This window comes from Sorghum bicolor, chromosome 5, assembly GCF_000003195.3.
Source record: "Sorghum bicolor cultivar BTx623 chromosome 5, Sorghum_bicolor_NCBIv3, whole genome shotgun sequence".
Classification (NCBI taxonomy): Eukaryota; Viridiplantae; Streptophyta; class Magnoliopsida; order Poales; family Poaceae; genus Sorghum; species Sorghum bicolor.
In genome coordinates this window covers 71458989-71472572 of record NC_012874.2, presented here as the reverse complement: position 1 = coordinate 71472572, position 13584 = coordinate 71458989, and the positions used below count along the sequence as shown (strand labels likewise).

The 13584-nt window shown below is 48.5% G+C and overlaps 1 protein-coding gene across 1 annotated transcript; it reads right to left on the bottom strand.

The window, feature by feature from the left end:
- Positions 12022–12570, bottom strand: LOC8076361 (E3 ubiquitin-protein ligase EL5). Its single transcript, XM_002450006.1, has one exon. The coding sequence runs from the start codon at positions 12568–12570 to the stop codon at positions 12022–12024; it is 549 nt and encodes a 182-aa protein (XP_002450051.1).

Genomic DNA, 13584 nt, shown 5'->3' with positions numbered 1-13584 from the left:
GGGAGTCGTCTCCTTTTGTAGGTGTCTGGGGCTGACGACAGTTGCGAGGATTGTGTCTTTGTTGCCACCGATGGATCCATGGCCAAGGGTGATATGACACATCATGAGTTCATGCATGACAACGCAGATGTGTGTGTATGCACGTCGTTCTCAAAGAAATTTCCAGGAAATTGTTAGCAACCGACGCCGCCGGCGCGGTGCACAAGGTAGCTACAGCCACGGACCGACGAGGTCCGGCGAACCCTACAAGTTCATATGCGATTACAGATATATTCGTATCCTCCTCCTTTCTCTTTGGTTCCCTTTTCTAGCATTCACTTCCCCTCGCGCTGGGCCTCGCATCGGATACAAGCCCAGTGTGGCCCATGGACTCTAACACTCTTGCGTCGTGCTCTTGTACTCCTCCTCTTCTGGACTACCTCTGTACCACCCAGGTGTGGCACCGTGACATCCCCCTCTCCTTGAGAACCGGCGTGTCCCCACGCCGGAGCTTGCGGAAACCGCTGGCGCAAAGCTTCTTCGTCCTCCCACCCAGGTGGCCAGGGATGTGTCGAGGTCGGACCACTTGACCAACACCTGGGGAACCGCGCCGTCGTGCCTCTGGTGGAGTCGGCGCTGGAGCACAGCTTCCGGGAACTGGAGGTCGTCGACAATGTCGGGGAGGGTCGGCGAGACGATGTACTTTGACGAGGGCGCAGGCTTGAGCAGCGACACATGAAACACGGGGTGGACTGTCGACGACAGAGGAAGCTCGAGCTTGTAGGCGACGGGGCCGATCCGCTCGATCACCTTGAAGGGGCCGAAGTAGCGGAACGACAGCTTCTGGTGCGCTCGCGGAGCCAGCGAGGACTGCACGTAAGGTTGAAGCTTCAAGTAGACGAAGTCACCCACAGTGAAGATGCGTTCCGACCGTCGCTTGTCAGCTTGGGACTTCATGCGTTGTTGAGCTCGAAGAAGATGTTGCCGCACCAGGTCCCGCATAGTAGCACGTTCAGTTAGGAATGCTTCGACCTCAGGAGCAGACTTGTCGGAAGAAGCAGAAATACCGAAATGGCGTGGAGGATAGCCATACAGTACCTTGAACGGCGACCGGCTGATTGAGGAGTGGTCGCTGGTGTTGTACCGAAATTCCGCCAAAGGAATCCACTTCAGCCACCGGCGTGGACATGAGTGGACGAAGCACCTGAGGAACGTCTCGAGGCATTGGTTGACGCGTTCCGTCTGTCCGTCAGTTTGTGGATGGTACGCCGAGCTCATTGAAAGTGTGGTCTGGGCGAGGCGGAAGAGTTCGCGCCAGAACATACTTGTGAAGATACGGTCACGATCACTCATGATTGTAGAGGGAAGACCATGCAGGCGGTAAACGTTATCGAGGAAGACCTGTGCGACCTGCTGAGCACTGAACGGGTGTGACAGAGGAATAAAATGTGCAAACTTGCTGAACCTGTCCACGACGACCATCAGACAATTGGCAGTGCCAGAACGAGGGAGGCCTTCGATGAAGTCCATTGATATGATTTGCCATGATTCTGTTGGAACTGGCAGAGGTGCCAGCAAGCCTGGGTAGCGAGCACGATCTGGCTTGGCCTGCACACACATCAAACAGGAAGAGATGAACTGCTTGACATCAGTTTTCATTCCACGCCAGGCGAAGAGCTTCTTGAGTTTACTGAATGTGACAGGAAACCCAGAATGGCCACCAAGGGCACTAGAATGGAGGGCGGACATGAGGCGCCGCTGTAAAACAGGATTTGAGCCGATCCAAATGCGGTCACGCAGACGCAGGACCCCATCAGTGAGTTTAAACGGCGGCCTGGAATCTGGAGCCAGAGACAATTCCTGAATCAACTTGAGTGCAGAAGGGTCATTATCATAGCCAGACACAACCTCCGCTAACCAAGCAGGAGTTGAAGTAGAGATAGCATTCAACTGAGCTGGCGGATCAGGATGTCGAGATAACGCATCGGCTGCCAAATTGGATGTACCAGACTTGTAAACAATTTTGTACTGCAAGCCAATCAGCTTTGTATAGAGTCTGAGCTGCCAAGGTGTGTGGAGGCATTGATCAGTAATGTGAACTAGACTGCGGTGGTCTGTGAAAATTGTGAACTCGCCATGTTGCAGGTAGGCGCGCCATTGTTCCACAGCCACGAGAACAGCGAGATATTCTTTCTCGTAAGTAGAAAGCCCGCGGGTGCGAGGACCCAACGCCTTGCTGACGTAGGCAAGGGGATGACCCTCCTGAAGGAGAACTGCACCAACCCCAAACTCACTGGCATCAGTTTGTATCTGGAAGGTTTTAGTGAAGTCTGGGAGGGCGAGGACGGGGGCGGACATCAGTGCCTGTTGCAACGTTGTGAATGCGGTTGTATGAGTGGGAGTCCAGACGAACAAGGAGCCCTTCTTGAGGAGATCTGTCAACGGCCTGGCCAGGACCGTGAAGTGTCTGACAAACTTGCGATAATACCCCGCAAGTCCAAGGAAGCTTCGGAGTTGTTTGAGATCTGTTGGAACTGGCCAGTTGCGGAAGGACTGCACCTTCTTTGGGTCTGTGGCAACACCAGCAGCACTGATCACGTGTCCCAGATAAGCGATGCTTTGCTGTGCGAACTTGCACTTTGACAACTTAACTTGCCATTTGTCACGAGCCAGTAACTCCAACACCTGGCGAAGGTGAACCAGGTGGTCTTCAAATGATGAACTGAACACCAGAATATCATCAAAGAAGACAATGACGCACTTGCGCAACAGTGGATGTGTGGGGGTATAAACCCCTATACCCTCACGGGCCTATATGGGCCGCACCATCAGAGGTGGCTCGGCCCACAAGATGAAGACGTGCGGCGCACGACTGGTCGGCGTGCACCGCAAGGCTACAAGATATTGTACCAAATAGGATACTTTGCTTGTAACTCTGTCCCTTCAGGATATATAAGGAGGGGCAGGGGTCCCCTAGATGACACATCACATCATATTCTCTCAGCACAAATCAATACAACCAGACGCAGGACGTAGGTATTACGCCAACTCGGCGGCCGAACCTGGATAAAAAGCTTGTCCGTGTCTTGCGTCACCATCGAGTTCGTAGTTTGCGCACCGTCTACCGATAAACTACTACCGTGGGTATACCACAAGGTAGACTGCCGACTAGCTTTCGTCGACAGTGGCGCGCCAGGTAGGGGGTGTGCGTACAGCTCTCCTAGACGAACAAGATGGCCATCATCCCAAACTTCGTGGCCATGGCGGGCGGCTTCACGTTCACCGTCAGCTTCAACAGCTTCACCACCACGACCGCGAAGGAGGCGTAGATCCAATCTGTGCCGATCACTTCTTCACCGACGTCGGCTGCAGCTCCAACCACGCTGGCTACGACTTCGACCACACCAGCAACGTTTCCGACCACGCCGACAACGCGTCGCTGCTTCTCTGCTACAAAGGGAGGCAGATCGACGACACCGACCTGCTCAGGCTATCAACCAAGTTGTTTGGCCTACTTGCTCTGACCACGAGTCGCAATAATAATCGCCGCGAAGAACGGCGCTACGACAACCGCGACCACCGTCACGACAACAAGTCCAAAAGCTCGAGGGCCAGACAATTTTGTCGTCACCGACCAGACTTTCGTCCAAAGATAAGTACACTTCTAATATTTTATTTATTTTTAGCATAATATTTTTTATTATCCTTCAAAAACAACTTTTTGTTTAGCCACACTAGTTTTTTCTCCTACACGAGCTTTCCAGAGCCGGTACTGTCTCCGACTCCTCCCTACACGTGCACGAGATCCGCCCTCTGCGTTCCGGGTGGTCGGCAGTAGCTCTCTGGCGAGGCTGGCAATCCCACGCGTGTCTAGGTTCCGCACCTCATGCTGATTGTTGGCTAGACCAGAGCTGGTACAAGCTCTAGGATGAATTAACTACTTGTGCTAATTTTATAACAAAAAATCTAAAACTTATCTCAGTACTGATTTTTATCTAAAGTTTATTTATACATCATGTACTACCTATTCTTTATATTTATTTTTCAGGGGTTTGGCCCAGTCGACAAGCTACGCTCGGGGACTCGTCGACTATTCCCTACGCTGTGCCCGGGGACTGCTCCGACCACCGAGCACGTTTACGTTCCCAACCACGCTCGGGGACTTGTCGACTACTCTCTATGCTGTGCTCGAAGACTGTGCCGACCACCGAGCACGTTTACGTTCCCAACCACGCTCGGAGACTTGTCCACCGGTCCCTACGCCGTGCTCGGGGACTGTGCCGACCACCGAGCACTATACGCTCGGGGACTGGTCGACCAGCTCACCAATTTAAGAACTTGGGGACTGCACCGACCACCGAGCACTATACGCTCGGGGACTGGTCGACCAACCCACCAATTTGAGAATTCGGGGACTGTACCGACCACCGAGCGTTATATGCTCGGAGACTGGTCGATTAGTCTATTCAATTGCAGACGAGCATGATATGCTCGGGGACTGGTAAATTCAATTTTTTAGACCTTGCTACAAGGTTCATACTTCGCCTTCCAGCAAGCTCGGGGACTACATCGGTACGATGCATCTAGCGATGCATCTCAGTCTCAAAACTACTTTGGGGAATTTTCTTTTGACCCTGGCACCACGTGCCTACGTCACCTACTACCAGGCTCGGGGACTAAGTGGGCACACTTCACCTTGCGGTGAATATGCTTGCTTTTTGAAAGACTATACTTTTCAGAAAAGTAAAGTGGGCACACTTCACCAGGAAAGAAATCTTTTTTGATTAAGAGCACCATGTATTCTTCGAACAACCAGCTTCTTCGATGTCAATGTTGATCAACTGTCCTTTGAGTTGGTCAAAATACCGTTGCGACTGTTTGGGCGACTTTCCTGTTCATTGAAGACGTCAAGCCTCGCTGATCGAAGAAGCTCAAGACGGCGTGTTACATCACAATACATGGTGCTCGGGGACTAGCTGTGGGGGTATAAACCCCTATACCCTCACGGGCCTATATGGGCCGCACCATCAGAGGTGGCTCGGCCCACAAGATGAAGACGTGCGGCGCACGACTGGTCGGCGTGCACCGCAAGGCTACAAGATATTGTACCAAATAGGATACTTTGCTTGTAACTCTGTCCCTTCAGGATATATAAGGAGGGGCAGGGGTCCCCTAGAGGACACATCACATCATATTCTCTCAGCACAAATCAATACAACCAGACGCAGGACGTAGGTATTACGCCAACTCGGCGGCCGAACCTGGATAAAAAGCTTGTCCGTGTCTTGCGTCACCATCGAGTTCGTAGTTTGCGCACCGTCTACCGATAAACTACTACCGTGGGTATACCCCAAGGTAGACTGCCGACTAGCTTTCGTCGACAGGATGTAATGTAGTATTCATGGCTCCTTGAATCGTGTTTGGGGCGCCCGTTAGGCCAAAAGACATAACTGAAAACTCAAAATGGCCCCAATGGGTTTGGAACGCTGTTTTGTGTTCCTCTCCGGGAGCTAATCTGATCTGATTGAAACCTGCATGGAGATCGAGCACTGAGAACCAAGAGGCATGTGAGAGCTCATCTAATAACTCGTCGATCACCGGTATGGGGAACTTGGACTTGATGGTGAGAGCATTTAACAGGCGGTAGTCAACACAGAACCGCCATTTGCCATCTTTCTTCCGAACCAGCAAGACCGGCGAGGAGAAGGCGCTTGTACTAGGGCGAATAAGGCCAGACTGCAGCATTTCAGTGACTTGAGTCTCGATCTCAGTTTTAAGTGCAGGGGCATACCGATAAGGGCGGACAGACACGGGCTGGGCTCCGGGAATCAACGGAATTGTATGGTCACAGGCGCGCCGAGGTGGAAGACTTTGTGGCTCAGCAAATACAGCAGAGAACTCATCTAGAAGGAGTTGAACTGACGGGTGCACAGCAAGCTGGGCTGGGGCAGCAGCATCACTAGCAATGTGAAACACCTGGACCACAGCCCCAGCATCTGAATCAGGTAGCTGACCTTGTAACAGGACTTGAGTAGGACCATAGGGAATGGAGATCCATTTCTGAGTCTTGTGGACCTTCATAGGTGAAAATGCCTCAAGCCAATCCATGCCCAGAATCATGTCATAAGAGCCGAGAGGAAGGACTTTGAGATTAGAGTGGAACTCATATCCCTGAACTGTCCAGACCGCCATAGGAATTTCCTGAGAGCAAGGAACAGAACTGCCATTGGCGACTTGGACTGAAATTGTAGAGGGCATGGCACAAACACCCAGTAGCTGAGCTGCTACTGAACTATCAATGAAGGAGTGACTGCTCCCTGAGTCCACAAGAATAAGAATATCATGACCTTCAATAGAACCAGTGAACTGCATTGATCGGACCGAGGCATTGCCGGAGGTGGCAGATGCAGACATCAATAGAAAGAGCTGAGCTGGCGCATTCTCCTCAGTAGTGACAGACGAGACCTCCTCATTAGCTGAGCATTCAGACATATCAAATTCATCTTGGCAGAGGTTCCAGACTTCCTGAAGCGCATGAAGCTGCATGACTGGAGCACATTTGTGACCGGGTCGCCAACGTTCGCCACAACGGATGCACTGACCTTCAGCCTTGCGGTAGGAGCGCAGGGACTGAAACTTGTCCTCGAGCGACGACGAACGAGGAAGCAAGTGACGATCGTCTTGAGGCTTCTTGTCATCTGGTACAGGTTGCGCGCCGGCACGAGCAGGAGGCGGGGGCAGCGGCAACGGCCCCTTGGCTGTCGGAGGCTTAGTGAAGGAAAACCCATCCAATCGTCGCACGTCCCGGCGACGGGTTGGCTCGACGGCTTCCTCCTGCAAAAGAGCCAAAGTACACGTAGAGTCCAAGTCCTTGGGGCGCTGAACAAGAATAATAGCTCGGATATCATCACGCAGGCCGTCAATAAATCGGGTGGTATAATAGAGATGGTCAGGATTGGTTGTGTGGGCAGAGTTGCTCAATGAGATTGACAAAGCGATCGACATAGTCCTGCACAGTGGTTGTTTGTTTGATGTGGAAGAGTTGGCGAATGAGGAGTTCATGCTGATCGCGGCAAAAGCGCTCACGAATCAGGCGGTAGAAGGACGGCCAGTCTAGACCCACCGGTTGACGTTCCACCGACTGAAGCCAACGGCGTGCAGCCCCAATGAACTGCATCGTGGAGCACTTGACCCACATGGACGGATCCACGGCATAGAGATCGAAATAGTTTTGGGCACAGGTCATCCAATATTGAGGATCTTCACCATCGAACTTAGGAAAATGCATCTTAGGAAGGTGGCCCAGGGAAGGTGGATGGGAACGGTAAGGCTGGGTAGTGTTGTGCTGAGGATGACCCGGATTTGGTGGACGGGAAGGATGGTGGGGAAAATGCACATGGGAAACGACGGGATTGGGGGAAGGAGGCTTACCATTGGCCGGGGACGGCACTATGGTCGTGACCGAGCCATAGTCCGGCACCCGTGTAGTCGATGCGACGCGGTGCCCGCTGGGCCAGTCGACCGGAAATCCGCCAGGGTGAAGCTCGGCGGCGGCCAACTCCGGACGCGCCCGCAACGGAGGGTGTTGCGGCGTCGATGTAGACAACTTGGAGAAGCGACGCAGGTCGTAGCGAACGTCATCGATGTGGCCGTCGACCTCCGTGCGCCACGACTGGAGGGCTCCGACAGCGCCCTCCAGAGCCTCCACGCGGTCATCGCGTTCATCACGGATCTCGGCCAGCCTGATGAGCTCCAAGTCCTCCATGCGGTGTCCAAGTCGCCAACGCGCAGATCGAAGTGGGCGCCCCAGTAGTCGGCAGCCACAGCGGCAGTGTGCTGGGCGGTGGCGAAGTCCTCCAACGAAGTGAGGCGGCTGGCAAATGCCAGTTGTTGTTCTTGTACGGCGGCAGATGCGTCTTCGAGGCGCTTGTCCAGGCGTTCCCAACGCTCGGCAGAGCGCTTGTCCTGCGCCTCCATGCGCTGGAGCATTTCGTCGAACATCTTGGAGACGACAGGGTCCATGGCCCCCCGAGCACGTTGGAGATGAGTGAAGTGGGGGTGGGGGAGAGGTGGCTCCGGGACGCAACGACGCCGAGGACCGGAGTCTCTGATACCAGGTATGTTAGCAACCGACGCCGCCGGCGCGGCGCACAAGGTAGCTACGAGGTCCGGCAAACCCTACAAGTTCATATGCGATTACAGATATTGTTCGTATCCTCCTCCAGGCTCTATGGTTCCCTTTTCTAGCATTCACTTCCCCTCGCGCTGGGCCTCGCATCGGATACAAGCCCAGTGTGGCCTATGGACTCTAACACTCTTGCGTCGTGCTCTTGTACTCCTCCTCTTCTGGACTTCCTCTGTACCACCCAGGTGTGGCACCGTGACAGAAATGATCTCTCCGATTTGTTAGTTTGTTACTATAATGCGTTGAAGTCAGTACTGACATGCAATGTATACTTGTCACCTCCGATCCAATCCGTTTTCACTAGAATCCATATATAGTCAAGTTTGAACATTCATTGTAGATTTGTTGATAAGCGAAACTGGTCAATAGAGAGACCATTGCAAACACATTGATAAATTAATACTTCCTCATCACACGGTTCCAAATTATAATTAAGACGTTTTGGCTTTTCTTGATACATTGCTTCAACTGCATATCTACACATAGTGTATATTTAAGTGCATAGAGAACTATATATCTAGAAAGCAAAACGTTGAAATCCTGCCGGCTCAAGAAGTACGTGTGACGGTACGGACTGCCCTGCCGTCCAGCAATGACGACGATGACAAGTGATTGTTGGCTTCCATCGCCATTGTTTCTGTTGGTGGCCATGCATGCATGGCATTATGAGTTGACTACAAGTACGAGATCATGGTTGAGTCATCTCTTTTTGTAGGTGTCTGGGGTTGACGAAAGTTGCGAGGATTATTTCGTTGTGGCCACCGATGAATCCATATGCTTCGCCAAGGGGTGATGACGACATCTTTCATAAAAAAAGGGGTGATGACATCACATGATGGTGATGACTATCTGCGTACGTACGGCACTAATGAAATTTCCGGGAAGTGGTCTCTCTGGTTTTTTTTACTATATAATTGGATAAAGACAGTATACTTGCAATATATATATTTATCAACTCCATTAATGCAGTCAAGCTTGACCACTTACAGCATATTCTAAACACACTGATAAATAGTAGTATGATATTTCACTAATTGTTACATCTCATTGTAAGTGCATAAAGAACTATATATCTAAAAAACCAATACGTCTTAGAGTTTGAAATCCTGCCGTCTTACGTGTGCCGGTACGGGCTTCTCTTGACTACAACTACGAGACCATGCATGGTTAGAACATCGAGTAACGATCACACGTGACCGAAGTTAGAAAGGAAAACCCTAGCCTTTTTTTTTCATTTTTTTTATAATGCAAACCTTTTTAAATTCGCTCCCAGGGGGAGTCAAACCCAGATCTGCTAGTGCTACTCGGGTGCTCTAACCACTAGGCTAAAGGCTCTTTCGTGGTGGCCATGGCATTATGATTTGACTACAAGTACGAGACCATGGTTAGACCATGGAGTCATCTCTTTTTCTACGATTGGATAAATTGAATATATGAGAACATATCACTATGCTAGAATTGCATTCTTTCTGGTACGGAGGGAGTATGGATTTTTTGCTACACTCTAGCTACTATATGGCATAAAAAGTCACTACAGTTTGGATAACGAAAATCAAGATGTTAAATTCATTATATAAAATAATTAAATATTGTGTAGTAATATTGTAAGGACACAATGTTTTAATCAATGTATATACACTTATTTGAATAGCAATGGTTATTATTTATTTTTTTAATAACTTATATTATTATGTGGCATAATATTTTAGTCGCCATGTATTATTTATTTAAAATGTAATATTAGTATTTCACATAGATTTAGAGGTACTTTTATTTTTTATAATAGTAAATTTGGATGATTTTGATAACCAAAAGTTTACTCTATATTATATCTTTTGTAACATATATATGTTGGTAATTGAGATACAAATTTATGGGTATTTTGAACTATAGTTCAAAATGGAAAAGGTGCAATAAAATTATTTAGAGATACAAATGTCCTTATTATTTCTATATATTTAGTTAAAATTAATAAATCCGACTCCTCAAGAAGTGGAACATACGTTTATTTTGGGATGGAGTATATGATAATTTATTAATACATTACCAAGGGAACGAGGTTAATAAGAGTCATCTGATATTTTATTAGTATATATAGTTTTGTTAATACATATATTATTTTAGTTAAATATGAAACTACTTACTACATGTATGGAATTTTAATAATTTACTACCAAATGACGTGATTATATATAGATCCAACTCATCAAATAATTTATTAAGTAATTGTGGATGTCGATAACGTGACATTTAATACATACATTTTGTTTTATTAATACATATATATATTTATTGACTAACTATAAAATAATGCTACCAAGTGACGTGAAGAATATGACTCGTCCAGTATTTTATACTAACTAATTAACTATGCACGTTAGACCTACCGATCAAAGTTTAAAATCGCAGGCTAAGAGCATGTTCGAGTCATGACTGAAAGTATTATTTGTTGATTTATTATGAGAGAAAAATACTATTAGCTGACATAAAAAATATAGCTTATAAAACAAACAACCTAATTCATTTACCAGTTTTATGGAATATACGTCACAAATTTATGAAAGAAGCGCTGGTGCAGCCGACAGGGTGTCGAGTGCTCCATCGGGGCCTCTACATGGTAATATAGTAAGACTAGCTGGTGCCCCCGTGCGAGCAGTAAGCGGGTTTTTTTAACCCGTTATGTTCGGAACCTGTAAATATTTAGTAACGGGTATAACGGTTTCTAAACGAGGTTTATTGTTTCTTATCGGATAGTACTATTCCTTAACGGGTTGTACTGTTTCTTAATGGATTTTATACTGTTCTGTTAACGGGCTCATTGTTCCTTAATGGACATTTACTGTTCTTTTAACGGGTTTACTGTTACCAGAGCACTGTTTTGTGAGGGGAACTGTTCATGAGCCAGCTCGTGAGCTACTCATAAGCCATAACGAGCTAGTCAATTATCATGTTAGCAACTAAAATTGGCTCGACTATATACCAAAATATGTCTCAGTAGCTCGACCTAGGCCTTGTTTAGTTCCCAAAAAATTTTGTAAAATTTTTCAGATTCCCCGTCACATCGAATCTTTAGATGCATGCATGGAGTATTAAATATAGACGAAAATAAAAACTAATTGCATAGTTTGGTCGAAATTGATGAGATGAATCTTTTGAACCTAGTTAGTCCATGATTGGACAATATTTGTCACAAACAAACGAAAGTGCTACAGTACCTGTTTTGCAAAATTTTTTGGAACTAAACAAGGCCCTAGCCCATTCGTAAATCTCTAACTTTATCCGTCAATGGATGATGCTTAAACTGCATGAGTATGAGTATCATGTAGTCACGGTCGTGATCATAGTGGGCTGGCTGGATAAAACTCTAGTTTGTTTGTTGAATTGTTAAAGCTATAAATACTTTGTTTAGTTTATTTTAAGTATGTATGTGATGTATTTGTTGCTCAATTTTTTTAAAAAATTTATAGTCTCTTTTTACTATGTTTTTATGATTTGGCTGCGAGCCAAACGAGTTGCTCGAGCTCACTAACAAGCCGAGCCGAGCGAGCTTTGTAGCTCATTTATATAATGAGCCGAGCTATAACGAGTCGTGCCACTAACCAGCCGAGCTGGCTCGATATCCGGCCCTAAATGGAAGTAAGTGTGAGTATATATACATTTATACCTATGAACGTGTTTGCGTTTTGAAAAAAAGAGTTAGGTCCGTAAAGAAATACTAGTTTGTATTTGCAACCGTTAATTAATTAATTATGAACAAATAATTAAATAAGAAAGGCAGTCAGTGCCAATAATTGATACACGATCGAAGAGGCCAAGTTAAACAGAGTGAGCAGACGGCCGGTGTGGACATCACATCACTAGGCTTCCGTGGCAGGACCGAGGAGCGGGGCACGACAGAGCGGGCAGGTGTCGTGCGCGCGCAGCCACTCGCCGACGCAGGCGCCATGGAAGTAGTGCATGCACACCGGCAGCACCCGGAGGACGTCGCCGTCGGCCAGCTCCGCCAGGCACACCCCGCACGACCCCTCCTCCCGCCACCCGTCCGCCTTCCTGTACGTGCACACCAGCGGTGGCTCGGCCGCCCGCACCGGTGGTGCCACTACTGCCACCTCCACAGCCGCGCCGGCCACCGTCGACGATGGTGCCCTGTCGTCCCAGCCGCCGCCGGCTTGGCTGCTCTGCCGCGGCGGCTGACGCTCTCTGTTCCCACCTCCGGCGTCCTGCTCCTCGCTGTCCTTTTGGCCGGAGAAGCAGAGCAACCTGAGCAGCAAGACGACGAAGATGAAGATGGGCAACAAAATCGTGATGGTCGCTATCTTCTTGAACTGCTCCTCGTTCGTCGTCTGGCTGGGATTGTTGCCGTAGTAGTACATGCTTGCACGGCCAATGCTTTTGTTGTTGGCCATCGAAATGAATGATCGGTCACCGGCCTGTTTATAGTCGCCTAATGGAACTATGGAAGTATACTACAAGATGAAGGGTTTACTGGATGGCGTCGTCTTTTTGTAGGAAGCTTTTGGGTTGACGACAATTACGATGATTGTTTCTTTGTTGCCGTCGATATGGATCCATCTCCATCTCCATCCCCAAGGGCTGACAATGACGGCAAACTGCTGTGTACTGTACGCCTCGAGAAATTCTCTATAATGTATACTAGCTACTCCGTGTTGATTTACCACCGGCTACTTGCATAAACAGTATCTAAGAAACGAGGTAGCCCCAGCCCCAGTAGGGTATAAATTTTGCATGAGGTCGATGATATGTAAAGGGCAGGAACATATTTGGCTATGGGCTTGGTAAGAGAAGGGTTACGAGGTGAGAGACTTGGTTCTACCACCGTATGTTTATGGATGGAAATGGTCGAACGTAACCAGCTGGCTATAGAGTCCGATTTCAAGATATATTGAAACAGATGAGGTGTGAAGTAATCGCTAATTAAGCTGCAACTCGTCCACAAAACAATGTAACATGCTATATATGTACTCTGATGTAACGCATGAGTTACTTCAAATATATTGGAGTATTTTTTATACTGCAACCCTAGTCTTATACCTTAGTAGACATGCTGAGTTAATTACATAAAATGGGTTCACCACCTTCGACCCAGATTTGTCGACCCCGACCCTTGCATTGGGCTAACTGCCTACCACCGGTGCCGGTGCCACCTGGAGGGCGGTAGCCACTGTCAATGGTGAACTATATATCTCAGCGTCGTCCGGCTACGTTCCTCCCTGCCGGAGGCGACGGTAGTTGAGGAAGTATGTACCCACTTTGGGTGTTGTTGCTTGGTAGATACCGTACCCTTGCCGGCCGCCCGCCGATCGATGGTCATCGTCGACGTCATGCTCCTGCTCCTCCGTGCAGGTGGGAGCGAAGGCACAGCAAGAAGATGATGGCCACGAAGAGCATCGAGAGTATGG